Raw genomic sequence first — 23414 nt, forward strand, 5'->3', positions numbered from 1 at the left:
TTTGAAGAGTAATGGTTTTTTAAAAAAAAACAAAAACCCTGCTGCCCTTGTTTTGATTGCTGAGGAAGGAAAGATCACCCACACTTCTCTGCTCCTTTGTAAAATTCAGACCTAACTGCTTCAAAAACGTGCTGTGATTCTTCATACCTTCCCTGAATTATTTACAGCTTCATGGTACCGAACAGCTACATTAACAGCACCTCTGACTACATGATACTGGTATTTTAATAATTCATTGCTTACTACAGCTGAATCCCTGTAGACTAGAATATGTAGATGCTTGGTTTATAACAGCAGTAAAAACCGCTTTCCCTGCTGAGACCAGCGTTAGTGTATTTTTCCTGTTGATAGTCTCATAGTATGTATAGTATTGAAAAACTGAAGAGAAGACAGTTTTAACGGGCTTTATCCATAAAATTTCATGCTAGTATCCTATCTTCTTCTTAACCCCTCCAGCCTCTTGTTTATTTCAGGAGTCCCTCCTGAACAATGTTTGATAGGAGGGTATTGGATGATTCTCATCCCAGCAGCAACCCATCCCATACAGTGGTGCCTCGCAAGACGAAATTAATTCGTTCCGCAAGTTTATTCTTCTTGCGAGTTTTTCGTCTTGCGAAGCACGGTTTCCCATAGGAATGCATTGAAAATCAATTAATGCGTTCCTAGGGAAACCGCTTGCCAGGCTGGCGGTGCGGAGAAGGGCTTTTCTCCCCACCGCAAGCCTTCAGGACAGGTACGGGAACAGAGGGGAAGGCGCGCAGCGCTTTCCCTCTGTTCCCGGGGCTTGCGTGGGAGGAGGGTTTTTCCTCCCCACCGCCAACATTCAGAACAGCATTCTGAATGTTGGCGGTGGGAAGGAAAACCCTCCTCCCACCCCAAGTCTTCAGGAAAGCCATCCGAAGCCGGGCGGCGGGAGGAGGTGTCCCCGCCCCCCCGCCCGGCATCGGAGCTTCGTTCCGATGGCGGGCGGCGGGAGGAGGTGTCCCCGCCCGGCATTGGAGCTTCGTTCCGATGGCGGGCGGCGGGAGAACGCGTTCCCGCCCCCCGCCCGGCATCGGAGCTTTGTTCCGATGGCGGGCGGCGGGAGGAGGTGTCCCCGCCCCCCCGCCCGGCATCGGAGCTTCGTTCCGATGGCGGGCGGCGGGAGGAGGCGTTCCCGCCCCCCCCCCCGCCCGGCATCGGAGCTTCGGGCGGCGGGAGGAGGTCCGAGGACAGTGGGGAAGACACGCTGCGCTTCCCCGCTGTCCCGGAGATTTCCCTATGGGCTTTCGTCTTGCGAAGCAAGCCCATAGGGAAAATCGTCTTGCGAAGCAACTCGCAAACGGAAAACCCTTTCGTCTAGCGGGTTTTCCGTCTTGCGAGGCGTTCGTCTTGCGGGGTACCACTGTATTGTCCACGAGAGCCCTCTATTCTCTACCTCCTACAGAGGCTTTTTAGAAAACAAATGAGAGAACGGGAAAGTTTACTGATGTAAATTTCCTTATGTTTACTTACCTTCAGGATTCAGGCTCTATATTGGAATGCTAGATATTAGAATCCAGCTAGGCTGGATCTAAGCATTTCCAGAACCTTAAAGATACTATGTTACCTTTTTGTATGTAAAGCAGGGTGGATAAAATCAATGATTAAAAAAATTCAGATTTTAAAAATTGGGTTTTTTAAAAATTGGATTTTTAAAATAAAATGCTTTTGGAGGAAAAATCTTTAGAAAGATAGTTTTCTCTTTAAGTCACATTGTAGTCCAAAGGCTATTCATCAGGAAATAAGGATTAGTTTTAAGTTTTTCATGTGTAGATGTAGAGACTCAGTCTCTTAAAAAAAAATTGTTTAATCACATCAGTTAACAAACATGGATGCATATGCTATAATGTTATTGTCTTAGTTAAATAAATTGTTTAAATTGTTATTAAGGAAATGATTATTTTTCTCCTTCCAATAAAGTACAGCAGAAAAGTTGTCCAAATATAAAGAGTTAACCTATTAAACCTGACAATAATTTCATAATTAACTGTCTTTGTATTTCTAATAGTATAACCAAATCAGTAATTTTTGATATAGCTATAAAAACTCCTCTGAAAATTTATTATTCCAAAAATGAAACCTTTCTGTGATTGTAAATATTAAGATGATACCAGGAAGAATAAGTCTTTCTGTAAAAAAAATGATTTAAATCAAGTCTTACTGACTAGTGATTAAAATCGTGATTAAAATTGATTGGATTTAAATCAAATCCACCCTGGTGTAAAGTACTTTAATGACTTAAAAAACCTGACATGAGCAATTTTCCATTTCCATTATACAGTAACAAAAATTGTTTCACTTCTGTGGTTTGTTTTCTATACAGTTAAACTTTGTGACAGGGGAAGGCTTTCTCTTTAGAGATTTCTTAATTGCCTTTTGTTTGTTTGTTTTGCAACTCTCCATGAAATCCCTATTGTAGACAGGTGTAACTAGATTTTATTAAGGCAGCTGTACCCTCCTATACAGGTTTAAGTTATACTTATTTTAGCAAAGATCTATTTGCTTGATCTTGTAGTCAGCCCTTCAAAATCCACCAGCTAATGTCCTTGCCAAAGCAAAAACAGAAACCTACAACCAGCCGTGTAGCAATGAATCTGACTTATTTGCCAGATTCGTGTCATAAAATTATAACTGGTTGTGACCTAATGACAAAATAGATTGCTTGATTAAGGACACTAGAACAGCCTGCTGGATCAGAAAAATGGCCCAACTGGCATCCTAGTGTCAGAGTGGCCAACCGGATGCCCCAAAGTAACAACTCTCTCCTCACTTGCGATTCCCAGCACCTGTCATTCAGAAGCACTCTGCCTCTAACAGTAGAGGTAGAACAGATTCAGGTAGGTAGCCGTGTTGGTCTGACACAGTCGAAGCAAATACAAAAATTGTCCAGTAGCACCTTAGAGACCAGCTAAGTTTGTTCTGGGTACAGTGCTACCTCAGGTTAAGTACTTAATTCGTTCCGGAGGTCCGTACTTAACCTGAAACTGTTCTTAACCTGAAGCACCACTTTAGCTAATGGAGCCTCCTGCTGCCGCTGCGCTGCCAGAACACAATTTCTGTTCTCATCCTGAAGCAAAGTTCTTAACCTGAAGCACTATTTCTGGGTTAGCGGAGTCTGTAACCTGAAGCTTATGTAACCTGAGGTACCACTGTATAAGCTTTCCTGTGCATAAACACTTCTTCAGATACCTTCTTCAGATACCCAGTAGAGGTAGAACAGTTAAGCAGCAAAACTCGAGTCAGCTTTTTGTTTCCATTTAAGGTTATTATGAATTTCTTACTTGCCTTAGCATGACTTTTGTATGCTCTGACATGTTTGGAAAGGGGAGGGGGAAAACCATCTGCTTGAATATGATTATCACTTTGTTCCTAACCAGTTATTGATTGCTTCATAGAACAAAGTGCAGTTATTTTTGCCTAATATGCATGTTGTTTTTGCAACACAAGCAGCAGAGCTGCCTTTGGAAAACCTGTTTGTTGTTACTGTTTAAAACATTACTAGCTAAATATTGCAACGTCATGATGGTGTGGCAGGTTACTGGATTACAGTAGGATTCAAAATATGAAGCTGGTCATTGCAAGATTTGGTAGAAAGAATAACAGGGCAAGTTATTTTGAGGAAATCTTCCACATATTTCATTACTAACCTGACAGTGGTGTGTGAATTGGCTCCTAATTGTCCACTGAGTTGCTTTGTAGTAAAGGTATGTATCAGACTAACTAAGCCATATTTAAGAGTAGTGAGAACTTATGACTCATGACTAACTTAAGTCCATTATTTCAATTGGTCTACTCTAAGTATGACATAATCTGACATAACTCAAAGGTTGAAAGTTCAAAGCAGCAAATGTGTATCCTCTTGAGTCTGCTCAAACCAGAATTTTTTTTTATAAAAAAAATCACAATTAATGAGAATTTATTTTTGATCTTCTGTCTCCTGTTTTGGTGTAGCACTTCCATTATAGCAATAATAATAGTGCATCTTAAAAAGAGAGGTGCTATAAAATGTAAATAGCAGGTGCTGTTATCAGCTAGCATTGGGGACAAAGCTTTTAGAAAAATCAGGGGAGCAATAGCTACTACTTCGTCGATAGATAGGTATGGCTGACTAGCTGGGCCGGAACTTTCTGTTTTAATGGAGATATTGTTCAAACATGCCAGCGTCTGTCAACAGTTCGCTCATTCTGACAAGATAAACTGCTTGCCATCTTTGTTATCTGGACTGTTTCATAAACTTGCTCTAGGTGCCAACCCTGCTCTCTCACATACTGTGCTTGAGCTGTCAGCACAAGCAACCTGGGTCTCATCTCCTTTCTGGAAGAGAGCCAAAATGCATTAACAAGGTAAAAATAGAAGTCTGCTTTGATTATTGTATGTTTGTAGTTGTTTTAGGAGCGCCAGTTTTAGGCCCAAGGTCTCCCTCTTAAGAATCAGCAGGGAAATTGTTCTTGCAATAAGAAACAGCAACTTAGTCCCCCTCTGAAAGTTCAGGTTAGAACCTTCCATAAAATGCATACAATCATGTTGACAGAATAAGTTTCTTTTTCATTCAACTTTCAGAGCATTATTATTATTATTAATTTCAGTTCTATACTGTTTTATATTTTAAAGGAAAAAAATCTCAAGAATGGTTTGCAACACATTAAAACGTCAAATAAAACAATCCAGAATAAAACATTAATGAAGAAAGTAAAATATAAAATTACATTCAGAGCAACATATTAGCAGGAAATGAAAATATTATCTTAAACAGCAAAGTTAACCAAAAAAAATCTTAAAACATTTCAAAAGAAAACATTACTTAAAGGAAGCCAGTTAGAAAATGCACATTTAAAACAACATAATTAACAAGGGAATAAAATATTAGCATAACCATTGAGCATATCTGCTGCTGTTACTGCTAAACCTGCCATGGCAGGTGGCAGCTGAGGCTCAATGACTTGGGTCTGCACCAAGATGGTATCTGTCTTCTTCAGCAGTCTCAGCTTTTGTAGCTGGAGTCAGTCAGGGTCTTGCCCTCCTAGGCCAGGTGGGAAAAGGCCTGCAAGGCAGGGAGCAGGTCTCCCAGGACTCACAGCCAATAGGTTTCCCAAATATATTATCACGGGGATAGTTAACATGGTGTCTACCACACATTTACTGGACTACAATTCCCATCGTCTCTGACCATTGGCCATACTAGCAGGGGCACCACCTTGGCTACATATGTATTTACCATAATATTCCATGTTACAGTTCTGTCTTTTGTGAATATTGTAAACTCTAGGCAAATCTTGTAAATGTTCAAAAACTTACATGCATCTACCTAATCATGACTCTAAGCATTTATAATGTAAAGTGAATAAAACATGTAACAATTTTTTAACAGTTAAAAATTCATCTTGCCGTGGTTGGCATTCATGTGTAAATGTAAACATTCACCGGATTTTTAAATACTTGCTGTAACACTCAAATAATATTGACTACATAAGATTTAGTAGAAAGGTGTGCACGTTTTCTGAAAGCTTTCAGTTAGGTTATAAGCCTTGCTATAATGAAGTCGCTGTGTCAGTGTTGAATATTTTGATTGGATATGTATGGTTCCCAACCCGTCAACTCTGGTATGGTTTGGATGTTTAAGTTCCTCTTGATTTCTTACAGATGATTCCTTGCATAAAGCTTACCTACCTCAAAATGGTTTGCCAGAGTGGTGGTGGAATATATATAGAAAGGAGAATTCCCTGGATTCTAAGATCCAGTTTGGGGGCAAGTATGTTTTGGTGAAAGAACCCCAGCAGAGATTTAAAATCATAAAATACGCAGCAAAATAAAGTGTGGAAATATAGGCTGTTTGACCTTTAAAACATGCTCTTCCATGTTCCTTCCAAAGTTTCCCACTTCCCCTAGCACAGAAAAACACCACACGTTTGGTAAATTCATGTGTTACTTAGACTTAAGCATGTTGTTTGTATGAGGCTGGTAATCCTACATAAATTATGTCTCATAGGAAAAGTACACATCAGAAATAATTTATATATCTGATATAATCTTTTGACATGTGGTGTGATATAAAACAAATGGCCAGCCATATGAAGTATCAAAGTACAGGCCCACAACAACTTTATCATGTAAGGAACTGCATGCTTGAATTGACTCTGGTATTGGGTTATTTTAATTTATATTTTGTTAATTAAATAAAAATAGTCTAGTGTGCCTTCAACGGTTTCTGCCCACAAATATTTAAATAATCAGTTGAGACTATTGTTCATAGTAAGTAACTTGAAGATGTAGCTTACTACTTTTGATACATAGTATCAGTCAGTTTGTCAATTCCTGCTATTTCCTAAACTTTGATTAGTCACTTTCTATTGTTGAGCCCATTCACCTCTTCAAGCAATACATTCTGGAGTAATATCATAATTATAAGTAGTATCTCTGATTTATCTCAGGTTCTTCTTTAACCAGGTCTTTGACAGATTGATATTCTACAGCCTTTTAAATGTGCTTGTGGGAGGGGTTATTATTTTGTTGTTTTTGTTTTAACTATTTATTTGTGCCTTTGCATTGTATTTTTATCTTATGAACTGCCCTATGACCTTCTAATGACAGCTCCATCAAATGTGTTTCTGTACTTAAAAATTTCTACCTGTGTTCACTTCAGTTATACTGTAATAGTATTTTATTTTATTGCTTCTTTCATAGAAGCTGATATGAAAAATGTGAGAGATTATATCCCTATAGTCAAATCTGAAATATTTTGTTGTGAATCCTGATTCTACTGTAAGTCAGGTGACTTATTTTTAAAAACATTGTATATAATTGAGACTATATTCTTTACATTCCTCCCACACTTATGTCTTGCAGTATGTTAAAAGGTCTTAGTTAATTCAGAATTTCTAGTATGTTGACTGCTTAATAGTATTTGATAATATAATATAATATAATATAATATAATATAATATTGCTAATTTAAACCTTTTCTAAATAATACATGTGTTATCTTGGCAAATCTTGAGAAATTAGGCTTTTTCTCAATAGGTTTGTTTAATTATTCCCCCAAGCAAAAGTTGATATATTTTGGCTTATTTTGTATTTATCTCAAAACTTTAGCAGTTGATTTGGAGCTGGCATTTGTCTCAAATACATTTTACATTTAATTTCTTCAATCCATTTTAAAGCTGACATAGGGAGTGCAGTAGATGCTTGTTCAAACTAATAGCAAACATTGGTTTTCTATTCAGTAATTGGTAATTTATCCAGGTGCTACCTGTCCAATTGGGATATCACAAGCAAACTGGGTTCGTTTCTAAAACATCTAGAACATCTAAAACACACTAGGGGAAAACCATGTTCTATCTAAGCAGTCTATTCAGTCAGTTGTCTAAAAGAACCAAGAGTGCCATGATCCATGTTTTCAGTGTAGATTACTTTGCCCAATTTGATATCTTTTAACCAAACTATCATACTTTTAGTCAGAATATTTAAAGCACATTCTGCCCCCTGTCCCCCTTTTAATGAGCATTTCCAGTATATTAGGACTTTGCACTACTAGTTTGAAGTACAGATTGGCATGTGGTAGTTGCTCAGGACTAGATAACTTGGATGAATTTTTGAATGAATGAATTAAAAGCTGCAGGTGCAAGATGCAAAGATTCTCTGTCTCTTTGATGTAACATTAGATTGTATGTAATCAATTTGCAAATACAGTGGTATCTCAGATTACAGATGCTTCAAGTTACAGACGCTTCAGGTTACAGACTCCGCTAACCCAGAAATAGTACCTCGGGTTAAGAACTTTACTTCAGGATGAGAACAGAAATCGTGCAGTGGCGGCAATGGGAGGCTGCATTAGCTAAAGTGGTACCTCAGGTTAAGAACAGTTTCAGGTTAAGAATGGACCTCCGGAACGAATTAAGTTCTTAACCCAAGGTACCACTATACCTCTAGCATCATTGAAGTTTTATAAATTTAGTTTTATACTGTCTGAACTATTTATAATCTTGCAATTTTCTTTTTCCATCCTCAGGGATTTGAGTCATTTATTATCTTCTAACTGGAGCATTGATTCATCGGGTCAAACACTACAAGAAGTGTAAGTTCTTCTAGCTATATTGTAATACGCCATGGGTTTGTTTTGGTGGTAGGCATAGTAATGTAATTTCCATCAGCAAACAGCTGAGCTGCCGTAATATTTCAGGGGGACAGAACAGGCAGAGGTTTAGGAAAGAAGAAATAGAAAAAATGGGCTAAGCAGAGAGGGATGGCCAGCCTGGTGCCCTCAGTTGTTGCTAGACTCCCAACTCCCATCAGCCCCAGCCAGTAGGTCCAGTTGTCAGTGCCGATGAGAGTTGTAGTCCTGACAATATCTTGAGGGCACCAGTTGCCTGTCTTTTTGACAGTAAGGTTGGCTCAGGGAACAGCCCAGAGGGAGGGTCCCAGGAAGGGAAGCTGATTAGAAGATGTAAATGTGGCAGGAACTATAGAAGGTTGTCATTTGAATACTGATATTAATCGACCAGCATAATCTATGGCTGTATACCTCTAGTCATTATAAATGCTTTAGACCAGTGTTTCCCAACCTTGGGCCTCCAGCTGTTTTTGGACTACAAATCCCATCATCCCTAGCTAGCAAGACCAGTGGTCAGGGATGATGGGAATTGTAGTTCAAAAACAGCTGGAGGACCAAGGTTGGGAAACACTGCTTTAGACTGAAGTTGAATAGTGTAGATTTCAACACATTACATGTATTTTTTCATAAGCAAGTTCCATTGCCTTCAGTGGGTTTACTTCCAGGTCAGCATATGTAGATTTGCAGCCTGGAGTGCAGTGGTGAATTTTTAAAATCTTTAATCCTAAATGTTGTGACTTACTTCTGTGAACTTGGCAGGCTACAGTTAGTTGGGAGTGTGCACTATTTGTTGCAGTTCCATTGCTTAATTTCTGATTATTAAGATAGAAGTAGTAGTGCTGTGTTGCTGGGAATTTTGTTAATTTTGACTTCAAGATTTAGCAATGATTTCGACTCCCAAATATTTGCATGCTCAAGCCTCTTCAGATACTATATTTATGAACATCAGGAGATTTTAGGTGTCAACAGCTCCTGGGATGCCCATCAGGGAAGGCAAATCTATAATCTAAATTCAAATAGTCATATTTTAATCTTCAGAATCTTTTATATGAACATCATATCTTTACTTTTCATTGATAAGGTATATCAGGGTCAGTTTTCTTCGCCTAGCCATGATGATTGAAATTCTTGGTTTTGCTAATTTAAGTAAAACAGTTATGTGCTCTGAATTGCTTAGCTTTCCAGACTTGTAATTATGTTCATAGTTGAGGAATATGCTAGCTTTGTGTTTTGCAGGTGTCAAACCAGCGTGAAAGGGTTGTGATGATATTTAAATACATACAGTGTTTAGGTTACCCTTTGTCTTTATTGACCATCTATATATTCAAAGTGCCAGTAAAGGAATCTCTCTTTCAGAAAAATGAATTACAATGAGCTAACTGACATTCCGTACTTTGGTGAATTGACTTCTAATATCACACAACTCTCGCTGTAAGTAAATATTTATGGGTTTTTTAAATCTGCAGTTGAGCATGAACAGTGCACAAACATTGACTGGTGGGAACATTGTTAAAGGAAATTGAAGCATGCACTTGAGGGTTTTTTAATGTTTGGTGTTTTGTTCATGTTTTTATATATACTGTAAGTTGCCCAGATTGGCTGGGTATGGGCAGGGTATTATTATTATTATTATTATTATTATTATTATTATTATTATTATTCAGTGTAAATCTATGTTTGAAGTATTGTATGTCTTTACATTACAAAACACCAGTTAATAGCAGAATAGTGTCCATAATCTTTCTAACTTGCCCATCTGATTACTCTGACTTTTGTTACATTGTGCCCCTGGACAGTGGGCTGTTCAGTTAAGTTGTTCTGGAATCATAATTCCCAAATAGAAATGTTCTATCCCTTGATACTTTGCTGTAAACCCAACCTTACACTCATACTAAGAGAATGAGGTTCAGTTTTCAACTGGCTGCTTAAACCAGATTCCTACAGGCATCAAAATAACTTCTGCGTGTTGCATTAGAGACACATTGCATTAGCCTAAAATATTTTAAATTTTGCTGCTGAACTTCAGGAACGGTCTAGCACTTTTCTTTCTATTTTTAGAGTGCATAATACAATCTCAGAGATTGTCCCTGATCAGCTACAGCATTACATTTCCTTGGAGAACCTTGACCTCAGCTCTAACCTAATCTCTGAAATCAAAGCCTCTTCATTCCCACGGATGCAGCTGAAGTATCTGTAAGTAGGAGGAGGTTGCTAACCTGCTATGTTGAAAGCACATACTTTAACATCTGTATATCCATCTTCAACACCTTTCCCAAAGGATTCAAGAACTAGCATGGAATGCTGTGCAACAGAATTCTTTTCTGTTTCATCTTCACATAACTTCTCAGCAGCAGAATGATTTCTGAAACAAAGTTATAAATCTGTTCTGATTACTAATGTGGTCAGGAAATGCTATAGTTTCATAATTCAAGGTCTTGTAACCGAGTCCCTCTGGATTTCAGGAACATGCAGTTCAGTTTGTTGGAGGGGGCAAGGAGGATGAACATGATAAATGTTTATATAATTATTCATGGTGTGGATTACTCAACTGAAATTGATTTACACTTGATCAGGGGTTGCCAATGTTTTCTGATGAGTGGACTCATTTTGAATTTTGAGAGAGGGCACCAGTTACAAAATGGCTGCCATGGAGGCAGCATGGCATAACACAAAATGGCTGCTGCGTGGAGTGTGGCATGACACAAAATTAGAGACGACCAACCTCAATAACCTCATTCTTACCCTGGGAAGTCAGCTATGTCCTGCTGGTGCTGATTATGGAGATCACACACAAACACAGATGCTATTTCTGTCTAATAACAACAGGGAACATTCCTCAGCACCAGGGAAAATATACAGCGTAGCCATACCACTCCAATTTCATGGAAATCACTTGTAAGGTGCCTGCACATTTTGCTCCAAAACTACTTTATAGGAGGACTGGAGACTTACTTTTTTTTTTTTAAATGAAAGCTGAGGCATCTGCTCAGGGGCACCACTGGAAGCTTTCATGGGTGGCATGACACCCACAGGTGCTGGGTTGGTAACTCCACACTAGATTCAAATAGACATAAAGAAGTGGAAATTAGTTCTCCCCAGGAGGCATTGATGACCACCAACTTGAATGGCCTTAAAATAGTATTAGACACATTCATGGAGAAGAGGGCTATCAGTGGCTCCCTCCACAGTTGGAGGCAGCAGTGTTCCCAGATACCAGTTGCTGGAAACCAAGGGAGGGGAGAGTGCTCATCTGCTCATCTGCTCACTGGTTTCTTACAGGAATTAAGTTGGCTACTGTGATAACAGGATGCTAGAATAGATGGGCCCTTGGCCTGATCCAGCAGGCTGCTCTTATATTCTTATGTACATAATTGTCCTTGATTAGCTCTTGACTGTAGCCACTCAGGATCAGTGAAATAGCCTACAATAAACGTTCTCCTTTTTGAAACTGGGCTTCCTCGAGGGAAGGAATAGCAGCTCCTTTGAAATTATTGTGTAGTTTGTCAAGCAGGATTCAATGATATGAAGCTGTGTGTTCCTTTTGACTGTGCTTTAACAGGAATCTGAGCAACAACAGAATCACTACTCTGGATGCAGGCTGTTTCGATAACTTAACCAGCTTCTTAATCGTTTTGAAACTAAACAGAAACAGAATAAGCATGATTCCACTGAAGACCTTCAGGTTGCCTCATGTACAGTTATTGTAAGTGATTATACCCTATAATCAGTTCTGAACCTTCATGCTGAATATGCCAAGCATTGCTACCAACAGCACTTAGAGTGTGGGTACGGCTGTGCTTCACTCACTGGATTGCAACAGGGTCAGGAGGAGTGCTAGGTCACCAATGGTGTCCACCTTGCAGGTGCAGGCGCATCTGCAGGGTTGCCACGGCTGCTGCCAACCAGAGTTGGCAGGATGGGAACAATTCATTCTGCCCCACCCTGCCAACTGGCTGGGAGGGCACTGCTACCACGCCACCCTCCTCATTTGCTACTGCTAATCGCTATCAAAAAGATGTGAGATTAAATATATCTTTGCATTTTATGTGCACATTTTTTAAAGAATGAAAGTGGGATAATCATCACTGCAGGAGGTGGGGAGGGCAAGTTCAAGCAATTCCTTCCGTGCTGTGGTCCGGATGTGTATTGCTCCTCCAAAACTGCAGAGAATTGGTAGGGAAATTCATACTGTTAATCAGTGAATCCATGTTGCATGATTTTGCAACTAAGTTCTTGCTCACTTGCATTTGATTTTTTTGCAGTTGTGCTACTTCCCTTTTGAATGGCTAAATGATATCCTCATAGATCAGAATCTTAATAGTACTACTAGTGTTTTTGTGAGACAAGAAGCATAGAGCAAATAAAGATTATACTTTGATTTCAACCAACTAACATTTATAATACTATTATTTAGGGAACTTAAAAGAAACCGAATTAAAACAATAGAGAGCCTTACCTTCCAAGGCTTGGACTCCTTAAAATCATTAAAAATGCAGCGGAATGGAATTAACAAGCTAATGGATGGTGCCTTCTTTGGACTGGATAACATGGAAGAATTGTAAGTACACATTGTTATGGTCTCTTCATAAGAAGGCTGGAGGATTGTACTTGATAATCAACAAACCTAGGACTGGATTTAACTGGATGTCCTTGCATGGGTCCTGCTAGCAGAAGCCCATGCAAGGACATCCACTTGCACAATGGGTCTCTTCCCCGCTCTCCTTCCTCCTCATTGTTTTAGGATGAATGTGTGGGAGAACTTCCAGAACTGGGAGGCCACAGAGAAGGAAGATCATTCTATCAGACAAGCCATCTCCTGAGCACTATGCTGAATTACTGGCATGTCTTCTGATTGGGTTGATTACTTCTCAGTTATGTTCCTTCATAGGACAAAACACATTGTTACGATGTCTTCGTAGTGTTAAAGTGTTCACCACTTTTTTAACTTTAGAAGAAGCAAAGCAGAACGATAAGTGGATGCCTCTAGAGATTTGAACAGTCTCCCAGGGTTGAGTAGTTTGGACCAAGCTGGCTAACTGGTTTTGGTAGAGAGTGTAATCATCACATTTAACAGTTTGTTCCCTATTGTGTAACTTCTAGGTTTCCATAGAATGGTGGCAGGTCATGTTCTCCCAAATAATAGAATCGTAAACGGTATTGAGTTACTGAATTCATCAGCTAACCCTGTTTCTGCCTCACTAGGCCACTTTCCCCATGTCTCTTGCTTCCTAGTTAACCATTTTATTTCACTGCGCTCTCGGATTTTTACTTGTGTGTTGAGGACTATTATGAAGCTTAGTATTTGTAAATCACTCTGCATGTGTCCCCAGTAAAGTGGTAGAAAAGTATAGTGCTCATATATAACATTTGCTTTTGCTTCTACAGAGAACTGGAACAGAATAACCTGACCGACATAAACAAGGGTTGGCTCTATGGTTTGAAAGCATTACAGCAGCTCTATATCAGCCAGAATGCCATTAACAGGATCAGTCCTGATGCGTGGGAGTTCTGCCAAAGGCTTTCTGAACTGTAAGAACTATGATTTGATTCCTTGGGGCTTTTTTCTGATGTTAACTGGAGTAAAATCAGTAACAAAAATGATCTTCCTTTAGTTTCTGCAGGGAAAGTTGCTTAATTTCTCCAACAAAAAGGTCTCATTCTTCTTAAATAGTTTCGTGATGTCATTGCACTTCTACTTTTTTATCTATTTAAATTTTTCTCTCCATTGTGTTACATTTCAGCGATCTATCTTACAACCAGCTGACCCGCCTAGATGAATCTGCTTTTGTTGGACTGAGTTTATTGGAGAGATTAAATCTGAGTGACAACAGAGTCAGTCATATCGCAGATGGTGTCTTTAAAGGACTTTCAAATCTGCAGTCTTTGTAAGTGCGTAAAACAGATAAAGTAGACATTTATTATGAAGAGTATAGCTATTCACTGTGATAAGTAAAAACCCAATGAAAAGCAGATTTTAAATTAAAAAATGAATGCAAATGTTAAATGTTGGTTCATTTAGCACATGCCTAAATAGTCACAGTCTTCAGAAAAGCTTATGTAAGCAGTTATAGTCTCTTAATCTTAATACAAACTTTAAATGATCCAGTTAAAACTAATCTTTTAGACTTACAATAGCATGAAAAAGAGCAGCAGTTTAATTAGTGGATTTTGTTAGAATCTAAGGAGGTGTCAGGCAGCTGACCCACAGGCTTTTTGGTTCAGGGTCGCTGGCTCTTTAGACAATGGGGTGAAAATGTTTAACAGGGCTCCAAGCATTCATGCCTAACCAGGCATGAACAGCAAACTCAGCTGGCCCACACAATAAGGGCCTGCTTTGAGTTTCTTAGGTTCTTCAAAAGAACTTGCCATGCTTCAAAGTGGGGTGGAAATGTGGGAATTTTAACAGCCAGGAAAATTCTCATAAAATTGAATATATTCTATTTTATTACTTTACCACTTCAAGGACCTAGTTCCAGGCAGAAAAGTGGGCTATAGAAGATTTTTTATGCAGTACAGTCATACCTCGGGATGAATACGCTTCAGGTTGAGCATTTTCGGGTTGCGCTCTGCGGCAACCTGGAAGTAATGGAACGTGTTACTTCCCAGTTTCACCACTCGCACATGCGCAGACGCTCAAAATGATGTCACGCACAGAAGCGGCAAAACGCAACATGCGCAGTCGTGTGTTACGTTCGCTTCAGGATGCAAACAGGGCTCCGGAACGGATCCCGTTCGCATCCAGAGGTACCACTGTACAAGCTTCTCTTTGCATTTGTAAGGTGTAAGTTAATGCTAGCGGACCTATTGGCTGTGTTAATACATCACTCTAAATCAGCTTAGTGCAGAGACAGCCAATGTGGTGCCCTCTAGATGTTGTGGACTGCAACCCCCATCATCTCTGACCATTGGTCATGCTGGCGGAAAGTATCACATTGGCTACCCCTGGTTAAGCACAATTTCATTAAGTAGAATCAGCCATAGTGAGCCTCAGGCTCACATGATGTCCCCCTCCCATCTCCTCTTCCCGCAGGGTCAGCAAGAGGCTTTCTGAAGCTTCTGAACCAACAAACTGTGATTTAACTTGGCTTGTTTCAAACATACTAGTGTTAACCACAGCCTCACTACAATTTGATGATTTGGACAGAACAAAAAACCACAGGGAAGCAGAAACCACACAGAAAAAGAAGAGCTATTATGCATAAGCCCATAGCTTGCTGCAACTTCTTTTGGCCTATACATATTTTGCTAAGCTATGGTTTAGCCACTTAATTTTAGTGTGACCCTTGGACTCAGCCATTGAGAGAAATCTTTTTAGTTATGGAACCAGCCAGTAGGCAAGGCATTGGACTACAGACATTTATGCAGTTATGTATAAAGCATTGCAGATCTTCTTAAGTGTATTCTCACTTTATAATATTAATGAAACAAATGAAACAACATATTTAATGTTGTGATGTATACCAATAGATTGTATCAAACAGCATAATCCTCCTATTTAAAAATGCAGTATTGATTGGGTCTTATATGCCTTGTCACTGATAAACTGCTAGCTAAGCTCTAAATTCCTCTGTTCACTGAGCTGTAAACAAAATGAGAATTGTTGCTGTGATATATTTATGACCTGCCTTGTAAAGGAAATGCACTGCTGAATCTATTAGACCTTAATGAAGCATCTTCCCCTGCCCAAGAGGACCTTGCTGAATTGGTTTTAAACAAGAGCCTTCTCTTCTGTGCTGGGGGTAGAAGTGCAGTGTAAGGGTCAGACAGAAATCCCATTAGCCTGTAACAGGATTTGTGAGCAGAACCACCCACACTTCTCTCTGAAACTCTACTCTTTTATGCCTAGCCGTTCTTCACCTGACCTGTATATAATCTCTTAATATGCTAACGTTATTACAAGCTTCTCACTCCAGAAGATTAAGCAATGTACAGGCAGCATTAATTCAATTCATAAGTCTCTTATGAAGGCTCCCCCAGTTCATGGTCAATGGCATATTGTGTTTACTAGATTAACAGATGTTACTCTGCTGAGAAAACAGTGCTGCAGGGCATGCGAGTCCCAAGCATGCTGGTAACTTTAGTTGACTGAGCAGTTGTCTTTCACTTTGTATTGGTTCCATAGGGACATTTTCATATATTAAAAGTGCCCAAAATTGCTTTCATGCAAAGATGTCTGATCATAATGGGTTAGGGTAGGGTATGTACTATGCACTAATGTTACTGTCTCTGCAAAGAGTGCTGCCGTTTTGAAGCCAGCAGATTTCTCATTATGAGGATTTATAGTCCCAGTCTAGTAAAACAGGCGGACAATCTCTTTGCATAGATGAGATCTTGCGTTTCAAAAATCACAAGCCAGCAAAGGGAACGGAGGGGAGCTGGTGTTGGAGTTGTGGCTAAAGTTCTCATGTGTTGCTCTTTGGTGCATTTGTTTCTTTAGAGACTTGCGAAATAATGAGATCTCCTGGGCCATAGAAGACTCAAATGAAGCATTTGTTGGACTTGACAGGCTCAGTAAATTGTAAGTCTTACTCGTTATAGAATTGACATACCAGAATGGAAGTGAAGACCCAAGTATTTGTATTTAGTAAAAACTTCAAAAACTTATGCAACAGTAGCCCCACTCAGGCATGTGATTGTGCTGGAAAGCCTCCCCCCCCCCCCCCCGGTTACCCTATCCATCTTTACAACCACCATGAATTAAGGCATTCTTTTGAACTGGGGAGCCTCTTCTATTATTAGAAGCTCCCTGCTACACAATTTAGAGCTTTGATTACACTCATACAAATGATCACCTGAAGAGTTTTACTCTGAATTGAAAAATCTATTTAGTAACACTTATGATCAAGGGAGCCGATCAGAAGGTCAGTAGTTCGAATCCCCGCCATGGGGTGAGCTCCCATTGCTTGGTCCCTGCTCCTGCCAACCTAGCAGTTCGAAAGCACGTCAAAGTGCAAGTAGATAAATAGGTACTGCTTCGGCGGGAAGGTAAAACGGTGTTCTGGTTCGCCAGTCATGCTGGCCACATGGCCCGGAAGCTGTACACCGGCTCCCTCAGCCAATAAAGTGAGATGAGTGCCACAACCCCAGAGTTGGCCACGACTGGACCTAATGGTCAGGGGCCCCTTTACCTTTACTTTATGATCACTAGTACATCAGGAAAAAAATTGGCTTGGACATCCCAAATTTGAGCTAGGATTTTTCAGGTAATTTGTCTCTTACAGTATATTCTTACAGACATGGTTCAAAGTCATGCCCATTTTCATCCCATATGGAAGGGAAGTCAGGAAAGGGGTAATTTTTAACCTTTTGATTTCAGGGTCCAAGGGCTTTTGTAGCCTTGTAGATAGCACAGTTCAGCTTGTGTTCTTCCTCTCCCTTCCACCGATCACACTAAAGGTTTCTTACCCTCACAATTTATGAAGGAAAAGCCCCTGCACCACCATGTGGTGGGACACAAATTACTTTTCACCTCTTGTATGTTTATTGGAAAACAAATAGCTATGGGGAAACTTCTAGCCACTGTCAGGAACCCCTAACCTGTAATCTTTATATCTTTTCCCAATTCTGCCCATGCAATTTGCGACGTGCCTACCACTTGACTGCCTGTCTCTGCAAGTTGCCTTTCCCTCCTGCTGGTTATTTTCTGACCCTTAATTCTGTGCTTTGGAAATGTGTATACTCTCCTCTTCCTCCCCTTTTACAATCTTAAGGCCAGAGAAGTAGGAGGGGCGCTTGAAGCCATTATAGTAGCAACACATTCTGCACCAGAGTTGGCGGGGGTGGTGGTCCTAAACACTTATTTACCAGGCTCCCCGATTCTGATGTCGTAACAAATGTTGGTTAATTTACTTAAGATTTTCCTTTGGGCTATATTTTAGGATTCTGCAAGGAAACCAGATTAAGTCAATCACAAAGAGAGCATTTTCTAGCCTTCAGGTTCTTGAATATCTGTAAGTATATGTTGCAACCTTTTCTCTGTCAACCAAGTTTTCTCTTCAAATTTGCATGCATTCAGAGGTGCAGAACACAATTCACTCATGCAGGCATGATTCTTACTTAATTTTGCAGAGATTTGAACAACAATGCAATAATGTCTATTCAAGAAAGTGCTTTTTCCCAGCCTCTTCTTAAAGAACTGTAAGTATCTAGTCCTACATATTTTACTTCAATAGAAATGTTACAACTGGTATAAATATTTTACTTGCAAGGCACTTGTGATCAATAAAAGTATATTGGAACTCAGTTTCATTTCTTCATGGTCTTTAGTAATACATTCTCAAATGCTCCATTGGTTCTCCTCCCTTGTTCCTGCTGTTGCACCACAGATAAAACAAGCCAAAGTCTTACTTGTCCTGTCTGATCCTACGCTTATGGTTAGTTTCCGTGGCTTGTTCTTGGCTTACTCCTCATTGTCTGAGAGAAGCAAACCACTTCTTTCAGGGTTTGGATGACATGACAAGACAGACTCTTGTTTCATCTGCAGCATGGCAGGCGTTGGGAATGAATGCCCTGGGAATATTTGAGCAGGGTGCACCAGCACACTGCTTTTTCACATTGAACCATAGTTTGTTTTAGACTATGGCTTGATATAACATGCAAACTGGGCTAACAATATAAATGGCTTTAGAAATTTCCTGACAGTTTCAGTTAATGACATAGTACTGGTCTGAAGTACACCACAATCTGTATACGAGTTCATTTTTGCTGTAGAGTATATGCAATACTCTAAAAACAGCCTTAAGTCATACATAAACATTTAAGCTGATAATAGAAGTTCAAGATGGGGGGAGGGGCTGGTAAAGCTAGTCCTGAAAATATTTGTGGTGTTTCATCTGAGAGGCCAGTGGTTAGATGACTCTTGTAAGAATGAATATGGAATACCAACTCTTTTCTTACAAAAGAAATGGTGGGATACATATACAGTAAGCCTGATGTCTGAAGCAAAATGTTAATATGGTTTGACATCAGAAAACAGAACAGTCCCCCCTCTCAAGGTGCTAGAGTCAAACAACTCAGTTCCACACAAGGTAATTTTCAGGCAGCAACCATCTATTGAAGCTCTGCATGAAACGCAGATACGCAAACAGATTCATGACATGCCCAGCAAGTCATATTTTTTGGTGGCGTGGAGCATGTGGTGGTTGGCTAGTCAGGTATCTGGTACACCATTCACAGGACTGAGCTCCAAAAATTGGCATGAAATGAGTACCTGAAAGTAATACTGATGAGAAAATGGACAGTGAGGCTTAGGAGAGAAAAATAAGAAAACATCTAGCCTTGCAAGGTAATGAGACAGCTTTGTGTACTTTGAAAGGGCCAAGGTCACAGTGCTTTCTCTGTAATTGGAAAAAGATGGAGAATGCTGTTCCACATTATTTTCTTGTGGAAATTAGTATTTTTCTCTGCCTTGTGAGTAGCTGTTGTCCTCTAAGCATCAGGCTTGTTTTTTCAGAACCCTGCTCTTTCCTTTACAAGCAATATCATATAAGCACTCTCTAAAATGAAGAATATGAAGACTGTTTGTTAAAACTGCTTCTCAGCTAATTCTTACCAGGTGGACTGTAAAATGCAGTCTTGCTGAAGGTTCTTCCCTGCACAGGGTATAGAGGTCAAAATTGGCTCTGCACTTGAGCAATTTAGGACCATTTCCTGTATGTGTTCAGGAAAAGAATTCTCAAATGGACTGATACATTACTCTGGGTTTTCACCAGTTACTTTCATACCTGCTGTCAAGAATAGGAGGCATTTTCAGAATTACAGTGTTTGCGAAAGGCATTATTATGAAATCAGTTATATAACCAATAAGATACATGTGTATAATGCAATGCTAGAAATTGATTTAGTCCCAGAGGTATTCTGCTCAGCATCATCTAAACAGTCAAATTACAGTGTCATGTTTTATTTCTCATAGACTGGTCATTGTTTTGATGGAAATCTTAGGTTTATCCTTGAGGCATGATTGTGGGTGTGGATATAGTTTTTAAGGGTATAGATTGGGATTTATATTCTTTTGCCACATATTTACACTACAGTATATTTTAAAGGGCTGTGATCCCCTGAACTGTCTAAAACAGAGATAGGAAACCTGTGGTCCCCTGGAAGCCAGTGACCTTCAACTCCCACAATTTATGGCCATGTGGGGCCATTGGAGTTAGGAGTTCAACATCACCTATAGGGCCAGATGTTCCCTATTGCTGTCTAAAACATAAAGAGCATCTCTTAATGTCTTTTTACCCTCTTGACTTGGTGCATAGTGTGTGTGGGGGGGGGGTTCTTCTTACTTGTCCTTTATGTGATTGTACTGCTACTGTCCTGCGAAGGATGCTTTAAAAAAACTGTTTTGTAGGAAGGTGACCTTTTTGTGGAACAGCCTTTCATTTAGAATAACACATTATATGTGAAGATGGAGAAATGTGAATTTGTTTACCGCAACAAGAGACGCTGAAGCTACTCAGAATACAGTTAGGACTCATTACCAGGCAGTTCACGTATATAGTGTTACAAATACTTTAGCAGATGTATGGGGGGGGAGGGATCTGCTTGGTGACTGCAGATGAAGTGTCATTTGCTTACTTACAAAAACTTAAGACATTTTCCTTTTGCCTTTACATTTTCAGGGTATTGAACACTAGCAGCTTACTGTGTGACTGCCAGTTGAAATGGTTGCCCCAGTGGCTTAACCACAACCATTTGCAGGATGCTGTCGGTGTCATTTGTGCCCACCCCGAATGGCTGTCTGGCCAGAGCATCCTCAGTGTGAACCCTGAAGACTTCATCTGTGGTTTGTGCTCTTAACGGCTTTATTTATTTACTGCATTTGTATCATAGCTTCCCAGGGCACATTGCCCTTATGACATCTGCCTTGGAAAATAATCATGTGTGAGAGTTGGGGAGAGGGGAGATGGCTTCGCTGACTTGTTCAGTCAATATATTACAGTCCTATGCATGTCTAGTCAGACATAAGCCCCATTGAGTTTTGTGTGGCTTCCTTTCTGTAAGCGTGTTTTGGATTGCAACCTGAATTGGATTTTCATGGATTGTGATGCCCTGCAGTGTTACAAGACAACATTTATGCTTCCTGTTTATGTATATTGGGCACACTTGTATCCAGATTCCAAAGATTAACAGGAACACTGGTTCATTTAAAAATACTTCTAGATCATCATCTGTAGGAGTTTCCCCACAGTGGAACCATTCTAGGAAGTCACTGTAAATCAGGGTTGAAGAACTTGTGGGCCTCTAGAAGTTGTTGGACTTTGATCTCTCATCAGCCCCAGCCAGCATGACAGAATGTGGGGATTATGGGAGTCATAGCTTAGCAATAACTGAAGGGCCTATGGGAAATCTGTTGTGGAAGGAGATAGTTAGGGGCAGAGAGTGTGAAAGAAGCCTTTGTTTTGAAGCCAGTGAAATTATGTCATGGTGAAATGTAAAAGCTCTTCCTCTCCCAGGATCTAAGCCAGGGGGTGCCTGTGGCAAATTGGTTTATTGATCCTCGCCAATTGACTTATTGGCCCTCAATTAGCTATGCATGGCCGCCCGGCACACTTCCCTGCGAGACTCTGGTCCGTCTCCAGCAGCTCTTCATTCACGCCAGTAGCAGAGATAAACACAGCGGTGAAACTGTCACGTCCTTTCACTTAGCATCAAGACAAACACACAGAGTCCAGGTTTGTCCATTTCAGCTCTTTATTCCGACATTCCCCCAGGGATCTCCCCTGGGCTCCTTTCCGCCATTACAGGCTACGTCTTTCTCCCTCAACGACCAGAGGAGAAGAGAACAGAAACTCCTCCCAGACTCCTCCCAGCTTCTAGAAGCTGACGTCAGAATTGAGGCATCATGGGAACTTCTTAACCAGTTAAGTTCCAACCCTAACACCCCCTCTATGCCTCGCATTCTGACAAGACCCTTTTGAGTTCAACACCTTCCCCTTTGCCTTGTGCCACTTCCCGGCATCTTTCCCAGGCACCTGTTGAACCCCTTCACATTCCCAGAATCACACTGTGCGACACTTTTCCACGCACCTGTGATCTGATACCCTACTGACCCTTTAGGGCCAGCAGTTGTGTCTTCTCCGTCAGACTTTCCCCCCTCTGACTTGACACCCTGTTTGTGAGCTTTCTCCATTACCGGAGATGAAGCCTCACACCTGGACACTCCTTTCACAACCCTTGGAGATGCCCAAACCTGCCCTGAACCCTGACCCTGGACTTGGTCCCCATCACCGGGTTTTGAACCCTGATTCTGGACCTGATCCCCGTCACCGGGCTCAGCCACAGCCTCCCTTCTCCCTTGAGAAGACTTTGCACCCGTCACCTGGTGACGTATTCCCTTTTCCTTGAAAAGCTTCTCCAGAGCAGACCCAGTAAACTGTGACCCTCGGTCGCTCTTGAACCCTTGCACCTTGGTGGAAAACTTTAGTTCCACCTCCGCAACCCAATCCTTGATCAGTTGCGCCGCCTCCCCCTGTGATTTGAGAGAGAGACACCAGCCAACCTGGCTGTGGCCATCTGTCAGCAATGGCACATACCTGGCCCCACCCAGACTCTCACACCTCATGGGTCCTGACAGATCTGTGTGTGAACAAGCTCAAAAGCTTCCTTGGCTACCCTCCCAAACCCGGGAAAACCAAGTACCTTTGCATGCCCTGCACCCTTGGGACCTCCCACATTTCCGGAGTTTGTACCCTTTTGTGCACCTGTGCAACTTTTGCACATCTTTGGGAACCTTAGCACACTGCGCCTGTGCTTTTTTCAGCATTCCCACCACCCACCAGAGGTGACTCCAGAACAAAGAAATTGTTCTTGCTCTTCGCCATGTTGATCCGTTGTCGCCCCCCTCTGAAAATGGAACAGGTGTCATTTTCAAAGCATTTTTGAACCCCTGCTTCGTTAGAGCAGATACAGATAACCGACAACTATCCAGTCCCGGCACAACGTAGATCTCTGGCTCCTCCTGTAATGGAGAGAAAACACGTTAGCCACACCACAGACTGATTTTTCATTCCGTCTGCGAACAAAACAATTGTTCCTGTCGAAACAGCCCTGCAGTTCCGCAGCCTATCAGGTGCTGCCTGATAGCAGAAACCAAAACACCCAGCGTGTCACTGTGTCCTGGCTGAAGTTGTTCTGCACAGTTGCCATAGAAGCAGTGATGAGAAAACAACCCTCCCCAGCGTCCGAGACACGTCTTTCCCTTGCGTTCCCACGCTGGCCTTCTTCTCCCAGACTGGTTCCCTTGGAAACCCAGCTGGCTGACCTTGGCAACATCCTGTCTTGCCCCTCT

The 23414-nt window shown here is 40.9% G+C and overlaps 1 protein-coding gene across 1 annotated transcript in view; it reads left to right on the forward strand.

Annotated features, from left to right (window-relative positions):
- LRIG2 (leucine rich repeats and immunoglobulin like domains 2) overlaps window positions 1-23414 on the forward strand; it is a 47846-nt gene that overhangs the window by 11381 nt on the left and 13051 nt on the right. The window contains exons 2-12 of the mRNA XM_028734516.2: window positions 8027-8092; window positions 9485-9559; window positions 10187-10321; window positions 11688-11831; window positions 12543-12686; window positions 13514-13657; window positions 13870-14013; window positions 16566-16646; window positions 18007-18078; window positions 18197-18265; window positions 20746-20909. Of these exons, the coding sequence (XP_028590349.2) occupies window positions 8027-8092; window positions 9485-9559; window positions 10187-10321; window positions 11688-11831; window positions 12543-12686; window positions 13514-13657; window positions 13870-14013; window positions 16566-16646; window positions 18007-18078; window positions 18197-18265; window positions 20746-20909 (1238 nt within the window). The remainder of the gene's footprint in view (window positions 1-8026; window positions 8093-9484; window positions 9560-10186; window positions 10322-11687; window positions 11832-12542; window positions 12687-13513; window positions 13658-13869; window positions 14014-16565; window positions 16647-18006; window positions 18079-18196; window positions 18266-20745; window positions 20910-23414) is intronic.

This window comes from Podarcis muralis, chromosome 5, assembly GCF_964188315.1.
Source record: "Podarcis muralis chromosome 5, rPodMur119.hap1.1, whole genome shotgun sequence".
Lineage (NCBI taxonomy): Eukaryota > Metazoa > Chordata > Lepidosauria > Squamata > Lacertidae > Podarcis > Podarcis muralis.